The following is a 10,205-nucleotide window of genomic DNA, read 5'->3' as shown; positions in this document are numbered from 1 at the left end:
CTGCGAGGATTCTTTGAGGTTTTCTACCAAATAATAGCCAAGCAAAAATAATAATAACCAAATAATAATAACCAAATAATAATAACCAAATAATAATAACCAAATAATAATAACCAAATAATAATAACCAAATAATAATAACCAAATAATAATAACCAAATAATAATAACCAAATAATAATAACCAAATAATAATAACCAAACAAAAACCAAGCTCAATTAGTTTAAATGTAATAAAACCCCTATGATCAGTGCATTTAAATGCAGTCTATTTCTCTTGATGTACTAACGTAAAAAAAACCCCAACCTATTAAAATTATGTATATTAGCAATTGAGAGAAAAATGTTATATGAAATAGATTATTAAAGCACATCCATTATTAAAAGGGGTTTGGCCTTCTCAAGCTCTAATACAGACTTATTCATCCTTATTGGTGTTATTCCCCGGTCTTAGATGCTAAAATGACCTTTATGCTCGCCTACTAATGGACCGGCTGCATTTCTGGACTCCCCCCATGTGCCTTTCAAAGTAAAACCAGCTTTCCGTTAGGCTTACCGTGATGAACCCCCCAAAGCTGGTACTGCGCATTCAGAGCCGCGAGCAGGAAGGAAAACCAGCTCTCACGCCTGCACCTTCCCCCCAGCCGCACTCCCCACGCCGCGACCGGCCACGCCGACCCCATGGCCAGAAGCCCACGGCAGCAGAAGGCAGACTGGCCCCAATGGGCCACGGGAGCTGGCTTGCATCTTCACAGATTTTGCTGCATTTCACAATATAATTATCTAACCAGCGTGTGTAATAGCTATTTTCCATTCTTCTCCCTAGCAGGTGTTTTTCAGCAATATAATGCATTATTTATATTGTCCTGGCCACTTAAAAGGGATCTTCCATCTGCACTGGCAACACTTCCAACACTCATTAACATACAGTAAGCAGTTGTCTTACTTTGGCTGAGGTTTAATGATTACCACAGCAGTTGTGATGGCTCAAACTTGCTCCGTCTCTTTGGAGTAACAGAAAATTCAGGCTGAAGCTGCTGAGAAATTAGTCCACAAAACTTAAAAAGGGTGCATGCAGTTAAACACGTAGGAATGGGGTGCACATGACCATGACATTGTGGTGCACACACTACAAAGCCACATATTTTATGTATGTACAGGTCCTTTGCTGGCAGCCATGTAAGGCACGTGCATTTGTAAGAGAGCGCGGGCTGCCCAATATGCTTGGGACCCTCATATTCTTGTCATAATGTGCTTATGAAATTGGAAAAAAATTATATGGGTAGCATTCTGGAGGCCAATGCTCTGCCAAACGTTGTTTACGAAATATGAAGAAATAAAGTAGATGCACATTGGATTCATTTGTAGCTGCATCTGATTGCAATGTAGAACCTGAACAATACTTTACAGCAACATTTTTGGTTCAAAATTCAAAAGGAGAATATTCTACGTAGCCAAAGAAATGCTGTTACAGCGGTGGCAGAAGAGGCATTAGTGCAGGCGTGAGATGCTTTATTGATTGCGGTGGTACTTGTACGTTCAAAGCATCCTTCCCTTGGGGATTTGAAGAACTTTACAAATACCATTTAGCTCAGAACTGTGCAATGGAGAGATATAGTGTTGTCTCCATTCTGTAGATGAAGGAACAAGCAGCCCAGGAGTCTACCTGACTTTCCCAAAGGTGACCCGGCAGGTCATTGCACACATGCAGAGGAATCCAGAGGCTTCCCTTCAGCAAGCCCTAATAACTGAGCTGTTGTCCTTCCTGGGTTAGCGTTAAGTAGGACAACAGACATACACCCATTAAGGACTAATTCTTCATTCCCTCACATTGCAAAGTAATGCTATGACAAATTGGATCGTAAGCAGGAACGTGCAAGTATTAAAACACTCAGAAGCCATTTGTGCAACCCCTGAAAAAAATACTCACTTCATTTTCCCCTATTTATTACCTACAATAAATAGAATAATGATGCTCATGAACACTTCAAGAGAATGTTTTGATGTTATTTCCCTTGCAAGTCCTTCTATAAATCATTCACTCGGTATAATATAGCAGCTACCAACATTCCCATGCGCCACAGAGAGTGGGACTATCACCCATTCCTGGCTTAACCACAACAGTTCCTGTCCACTTGGTGGATCACAACCTTCTCCTGGTAACTGCTCGCTTTGGAGCAGCTTTCCAGGCATGTTCTGCTCCATAGGCTTCCTCAGCCTCCAGGGGTGGTGCGTCTGCTTTCTTTTTTAATGGTCGTTTCATGCTCAACTTCTTCCTTAATGTAAATAAATACAGGAGATTACAGACAGACTCACGGGAGCCCGCGGTACAAGACTGTTACAAGAGATTAATCAAGCCATAAACACCCAGACTGTGCATATGATGCTCCTTCCACAGTTCAATTTAGGATGGATAAACACTCAGAGGTTTCATTTTCCAATTACTACAATCAGAGATGGTTGGGATTTTCTAATGTAGGCAGCTGCTGCTTTCAAAGTCAAGGGAAAGCGACGAATACTAAAAATCCCCCTCTTTTTCTGCATAACCCCATCTGAACGTCTCTTAGTGGTGGAAAAAATGCCTAGAAATATCTTTTTTTTTCTTTTTTCTTAATGTTCCTGAACATCCTGACATTTGCTGGTATGGATGTGTACTTGACCTGCTAGCACTAGCATCTGATCCTTCTGTCGGGGAATTAAGGAGCAGAGGTTGGCTCTTTCAACCAGTAAAAAAACCCTTTTCCCGCCATCACAAGAGTTACTTCCACATCCTCATATGTTCCCTTCTGCCAGAAAAAAAAAGAAGGAAAAGAAAAAAAAGGAGGTTTTGACTGTGTTTAAAAAAAAAAAAAAAAATGCATAGGCCAATTCTAATTCTCAGCCACCTCACTGCTACGGAAAATTCATAGCCCAGAAGTGTTTCCCTTTTCACATGACATTTGTCCATGTTCCATTTCCCACCATACAAAATGAGCCAAAGAAAAGTCTCAGCTGGAAACCAATTGGAATTTTTTTTAATTTCAGACTCCCAGACTTGCCATGCCACAAAAGCCTTAAGTAAAGGACCCCGCTTTTCGGTATATTTGCATCATCGTTCCCTAGCAGGAAACCTCAGCAGGCAAGATCAATTTTAACATAGCTACACGAACAATTACAAGGTTCAATCTGCAGCTAAGAATATAGGCTGGGATTAGATCAACACATTTTACACTTAAGTAGATGAGAAGAGGTGGTTTCCAGTCCTGGTGGAGGAGTGAGGAAAATTTCTTGCACGGGATGCGAGGTTGGAAGTGCTTCCAGCCGCACGGACAACCCCCCTTGCTTTGCCAGCGAACTGTTGAACGTTGTGTTGAGCCATACTCTTGAAAGAGCCGTCACTCATTTAACTTCGGTATCAAATGCGAGATCAGGCTCAGGCAAGCTATAAGGGAATTATCTTTATAAAGTCAGTATCACCCATTATTTCCGTGTTAAACAGATTGGTAAACTGCATAGTGTAGTAACGTCATCAAAATGCTGGTATGCATCTGGAATAACTGATTTAATTGTATTAGTGAGTCAATAATACTTGGGCACAGACAGCACGCTTGCTACTTTGTAATGAAAAAACCATAAATGATCCCGATTCTGCCAGTTTTTATAGGCCTACCGTAACGAATGGGTAAACACTGAACACATTTGAAGGCCGGGCTCCAAAAGACAGAACTGGAGATAACAACAATACCTGTCTCTTGAAGAATGAGAAATTAATTTTACCATTTTCTTAATTGCATTCACTTGATTCTCTTAACTTCCGATCAAGTACTGGAAGCAATCCTGTGTCAGGGGACCCTCTGAAGGTTTGACAGAATGAAGCGTGAATTGGATTGCAGAGGGATTTCTACGAGAAGGGGGGGGACAACTTGGCCTCAATCCCTTTGTCCTCATCTCACGTGTCCCTGCATCGTCAGTCAGCAAGAGGTTCACTGTATTCACAAGACCAGTATTTACCAAGCCAGTTGATTTCTGGAATATTTGGGCCAATTTACTTCTACAAAAGTTACTTGTGCAGCCTTAAACAGTTCAGAACAGCGTGAGCTGATTTACTAAGTTGACCACTCAGCCAAGACTTGCTCTGGGGCCTTGTCCTGTTCTTTCAGGCAGCTCTTTCTGAACTCAGAGGCTGATACTGAGACTTACTGATACGGGGCTCCAGCCCACATGTATCTGGAAGCAATGGCTTCAATTCTGACTACTCAAAAGGAAAGAGAGATGATGCCCATGTACTTGGCCCTGTGCATGTTTCAAATTAACAGAGGAGTGAGATTCTGAAACAATCTTCAGCTGGAGTAAGGGTGAGGGTAGGCAAGTGCAACCAATATTTCCCTGTTTTTAAAATCATCTCTTAGAGACATGGTTTAGTAGTGGACAGGTACGGTGGGACTTGATGAGTCCCCATCCCTGGAGGTATTTAAAACCTGGATAGATGCTTAGGGACAGGGTTTAGTGGTGGGATGGCAGGGTTAGGGGAACGGTTGGGCTTGGTGGTCTTAAAGGGCTTTTCCAACCTAAACGATCCTACGATTCTATGATCCCTACAGTGGGACTGGCTTACCATAGGTGGAAAAAAGACTTGTGGTATTACCCCTTAGTTTGAAATACCAGTTCCATCAAGTTATATCACAAAGAGGCCGATGTATGGGTTTCTGCTTAATGAACAAGAAAAAGAAAAGATGGGACGTACTGTAGGGCAGGAGGAAAAAAAAATCCTCATGCCTCTTACAAGACGCTCCGTTTTGTTAGGCTGAAAAGAGAAGCTCTGTCACTTTTTCAGCAGCTGCCCCTCAGCTAGGCAGCCACTCTCCTAACAGCCTTCCTTTCTTGATCACTACACACTATCCGGGAATAAAAATCTAACCAGATAAATATACCCTACTCCAACCGCCGGTCATTCAGTGGCTGAAGCACGACGTCATCTCTCCTTTCGCATTGAGCAGGGTCTCAATGCAATTTGAAAGATCATTCTCTAAAAGCATCTGACTCCCGTCACAGGGGAATGCTGCTCCATTCATATCATTTAAACCAAATCAAGACCAAAGAGGTTTATTAATTATTAACGATAGGTCATTAACTGGCAATCAGTGAACTATACACTCAGGATGAATACAAGTAATACAACAGACGAACCGCGGTCCTGGGCACTTAAGAAACATTAATAAACCCACAAATTTCTGAACGCCCCTCTCTAGTACCGAAAAGTTCCCATCGCACATGGCGCACCAGCGCACAAACACCCATGGAGCTGCACGCTGAGCACCCCCACGTCTCTGCCACCGGCTCTTCTTTCAGTTTTGTCCGTTCAGAAGCAAAATTTCACAGCTCATTTTTGATTCCCCATTTAGCTTCCTGGATATTGCTTTAAACAGAAGAGACGGTGTTTCAGGATTCCAAAGTCTTTGCTTAAGTTTCCCTACTAATGTCAACCCTGTGTTTTAAAGGAACCGATTAGTCTATCCTTTAACTAATACATTCATTGTATTTTAATTACCTTAAAAACTACAAATGCAAGAGTAACTCATTTTTTCCTGTTTTCCCGACACATTATTGGTTTTCTGATAATTATATTCCAAATTAAATATTCCAAATTCCAAAGGAAACCCCTCTGAAGGTTTGAGTCTACCTCATGCCCATTTCTGATACTATTTACCAACATACCACCCAAAAATAAAAGCCTTCACCTTGACAGGGTAACAGTCCTCTACTTTCCAAGCTAACAGCAGTCCATGGCTGTAGAAAACCAGCACTCGGCACACAATACTAGCAGCCTATCTACAAAAAAAGTCCAGAATAAAAAATTATGCGCTATAATAACCAACTGCAGAAAAAACCCGTAAGACTCTTTAAAATGGGAAATTCTGACATATCCTCAGAAGATTTTAAGATACATAGACCGAGATACATAAATAATAACGCCTTTGAACTGACCCAGAAGACAGGCACAGCCCACCCTGCTCGCTGAGGTCTCACGCACTCAGTTATCGCCATTTCCACCGTCATTCCCTGGCCGTGAATGTGATCCCTGCGAGCAGCCCCCATCACAGCATTAACCCCCTTCTGACGGCCCAAAACAGGCTCGCCCAATGCATTCCGCCCAGGACATTGAGTAAAAACTCCAGGCTTGATGCGACCTCCTCTTTTGAACTGAATAAGTTCCCTCCCAAGAGCAGGGAGTTTGTTTTCTAGAGAGAGAGAGATTTCCTAGATAGATAGGGCTGTACACTACAGCACAACCATGTATCACAGGGAAGCACCTATTTTTAAATTAAAAAAATGAAACGCGGCTCTTCTTTTCCCGTTCTTATGGAACACCCTTTCTTCAGAAACATTTCACCTGACCACCTGCACACCACTGTGTGATACAAAGCCTCTTGGTAAACATGACTTCCACCGGGGGCTTGCTGCTAATAGGTATGTTATTAATGGCCCCTAAAATATAGATTTGGGGATTGTTAGGAAGGTCATATCGACTCTCATTATTTCCTTCCAGACAGTCTCATCTGAGGCAGCCTAATGGATTAGAAGGCAACCAATACAGCCCAGACTGCTGAGTAATTCTCGTATTCGCTTTCTTAGCTCCGGACAGGCCCCTAGCACTGGAACAGCTACGGGCGCGTAACCACCGGGCGCAGAGACGCGGGCATTTCTGCACGGCTATACCTTTGGTGCACAAGCTCATTTTTTCCTGTCTGCCCTTAACCCCCTTGTTACCCTGGTCAATGGAAGACTGAACCATCCATCAATCCTAGCCTTGCACTGAACTTTCTGATGGCAAAAGGGGGGGGTGGGTGTTGTGTCTTCTTTTCATTTATTAAACATCATTCACTTCAGCTCGGAAGATATTTGACGAGGTTTTTCTTTATGCCCAGAAAATGTAACTGTGCTTTAAAAATATGCAAAACCAGAAATATACACAAATAAATTTTTATTTGTGTATTTTTACATATTTATATTACTGCTCGATACGGAAAAGTTCATACGGTGAAGATGACAATCCATCTTCAACATAAGCCTGAATCCCCTGGAGTCACTATTTAGTTTAGAGCAATTGGTCTTGTGCTCTGACTGATGTCAAGGAGACTTGTGTAATTATTTGCGTTAATGCATTTGTTTTTCTAATTTCAGCATGTGGCAAATTGATGAAAATTACAGGCCCCATTACAGTCAAGATATCCGGAACCCGATTTGGAGCCTGGATGACGGATCCATTAGCATCGGAGAAAAATAACAGAGTATGTTAAGGCACTGAATATCTTTGTGTCCTTCTGGAGTTTTACTTGCTCGATTTTAATCTTTAAAAAGATATTTTCCCCCCAGGAGGTTACTCTCGGAAGCGTGTTTTTTTCTACTTCCGTCATTTTCACTGTTAAACATCTTCCGAGAAAAAGCAACAGCGTTCGTGGAAGAATATCCCAAGACAAAAGCTGGCTAAGCACCTTTGTGCCATTCCAGGGGTGGCACACACCTACCTGAACTAACTACACAATTTTTGTCTTCCTACCGTTTTTAACTGAGCTTGGGTCTTTAAGAACCCAAGTAATACAACCCAAACATCAACTTTTCTACCCAAGAGCATAAACCATAATGCAGCACAGCCAAAATCTGCAGGATTAGGCTCCATGTAAGCTGTATTCAGACCATTTGCTGCCTGAGATCCAAGTTACGTTATTGTTTGGATCTGCAATCAGATCTCAAATTTGGCCACAGCTTTGAGGAGGTGCTCCCTCCATCAAAGGGCTTTGGACTCAAATCACAAGGTCTCATTTGCCTGAGAGCCAGAAGGTCCATTTTTTGAATACAGAAAAAAACCAAAGGCAATAGAAAAGACAACACACAAATGGTAATAACTACAGATTTGCACCCGTGCCCCGCACACCCCACAGCCCCCTCCCCAGGCAGCCTCCCCGTTGCCCCCCCCACAACACAAAGGCTGCCCGTGTGTGTGTGCAAATCCAAACCAACTATATCCCTCGCAGCACCTCAACAAATCGGAAGATGGGGAGCTAAACTGGCGTTTACACAAAAATTCTGTTGATGCCAGTTTTGAAATTGGCACAAAAAATATCTCCAGAAATTATTCTTTGTGAGTCAGGATTTGATTTGTCCTCTGCCAAACTAAAGGGAGAAAAGGCAAAATGCTTGAAGAAAAAAGATGGGGAATAGAAGTTGGCATACAGAACATTAAAAAAAAGTATTGATTTTTTTTTTCTCTTGTTTTATGGGAAAAAATGGTTCCTAAACTTTACTGGTTTCACTGCTATTATATTTGGTTTCTTCACTAATGCACTATTTTTTACCATTCAGAGATTCAGCTGAAGAGAAGTCAATGATACCTATTTCTAAGCATAGCTTAACTCACCTGCCATTTCCCACCTCTCTCTTTGATTATTAGTCTCTGGAAATATCTTTAAGCAAGTCCCATACAGCAGAGACCCAAACAATGAATAATCCAAAATTAAATTTCTCTGAAAATGTAGACACTGTAGTTACTACCAGCTTTTCTGAGAGTCCACCTGCCTAGGTACATTTTGGTTCAGAAATTCAAGAGTTCCTCATGCCTTTGTAACAGGAACACGGATGGTGGTGTATTTTGATAGCCTGCTGCACACCTAAAACCTATTTTTCCTTTTTTCTGCGATGTATCCACCGTGCCGTATCGTGATCACGTACCACAGATTGCATTCCAGGTCTTTACTCCCAATCTTTGTTTTCTTTCCAGGTCTGGTACATGGATAGTTACACTAACAATAAAATTGTCCGTGAATATAAATCGATCGCAGACTTTGTCAGTGGGGCTGAATCAAGGACATACAACCTTCCGTTCAAATGGGCAGGAACCAACCACGTCGTCTACAATGGCTCCCTCTATTTCAACAAGTATCAGAGCAACATCATCATCAAATACAGCTTTGACACTGGGCGGGTGCTTGCACAGCGTAGCCTTGAGTATGCTGGCTTTCACAATGTCTACCCTTACACCTGGGGGGGCTTTTCTGATATCGACCTGATGGCCGACGAAATTGGGCTATGGGCTGTGTATGCCACCAACCAGAATGCAGGCAACATTGTCATCAGCCAGCTAAACCAGGATACGCTGGAGGTGCTGAAGAGCTGGAGCACAGGCTACCCAAAGAGAAGCGCTGGAGAGTCCTTCATGATCTGCGGCACCCTGTACGTTACTAACTCGCACCTAACGGGAGCCAAGGTCTACTACTCCTATTCCACAAAAACCTCCACTTACGAGTACACAGACATTCCTTTCCATAACCAGTATTTTCATATATCCATGCTTGACTACAATGCGAGAGATAGAGCTCTCTATGCCTGGAATAACGGACATCAAGTCCTGTTTAACGTCACCCTTTTCCACGTCATTAAAACTGAAGATGACACATAATTTTCTTTCCCTTCCCTTTCCCTCACCTCCCTCCCTCAAAGCAGTGTCATTTGTGATAAACTCCAAAGCATCCACCTCTCTCAGTTCCTTTTAATTTACATTTCTTTTTTCATTACGGAAAAGCAACATTTTCTACCATATAATGCATTTCAAATACGGCTGAGCCTGTCAAAAGTGACCTGTTGGAAATAAAAGCATCTTAACTCATGGTTGTACAAGGCCTATCGAGACCTTGTCTTGAAAAGCACTAAAGAGGATTGCAGTGGCTAAAGACGCTTTTAAAAAGATTATGATCTGCCTTATTTTAGAGTCAGAGACTACTGGTGGCTTAAATGCATGAATGTCTTTTTTTACCTCATGTTTGGTTTTGATCTATTGCTCAACTTCAGGAAATATTTTGGTAGTGTCAGACACATATTGCACATTGTATTTTTTTTTTTTGTATTTATTCCAAAAGAAAGACTTAGGAATTTCATTTACCTGGACATGGAGTACAATTCATTTTGCCATCACCCAACTTCAGATGTGGTGCTGTACAGTATGTTTTTAAATCTCTTGCAAACATTTTATCGACAGTATGTATTTCTACCATTGTAACCACCATTGTGCAATTGTACCTCTTCACTTATGTGAAAGTAAACTAAGTACTATTTTTTATAAAATATATTGAAGCTTAATTGCAGTTCTGGCTATGGGTCAATTGAAAGTGGTAAAAATCAAAGAAAAGGCTGTTATTTCTGAGAAAGACCTCTCGTTTCTCAGGTGCATGGTCC

General features: G+C 41.8%; 1 protein-coding gene across 1 annotated transcript in view; it reads left to right on the top strand.

The window, feature by feature from the left end:
• The window catches only part of OLFM3 (olfactomedin 3), a 22,029-nt gene extending 12,597 nt beyond the window's left edge, over window positions 1-9,432 (top strand). The window contains 2 exon segments of the mRNA XM_009647513.2: window positions 7,161-7,267; window positions 8,755-9,432. Coding sequence (XP_009645808.2) covers window positions 7,161-7,267; window positions 8,755-9,432 — 785 coding nt within the window.
• Window positions 9,433-10,205: the final 773 nt, after the last annotated feature.

This window comes from Egretta garzetta, unplaced genomic scaffold (genome assembly GCF_000687185.1).
Source record: "Egretta garzetta isolate BGI_Z169 unplaced genomic scaffold, ASM68718v1 scaffold149, whole genome shotgun sequence".
NCBI classification, from domain to species: domain Eukaryota; kingdom Metazoa; phylum Chordata; class Aves; order Pelecaniformes; family Ardeidae; genus Egretta; species Egretta garzetta.
Note: the sequence above shows the minus strand (reverse complement) of the source record. Positions and strands in the feature narration are given on the sequence as shown.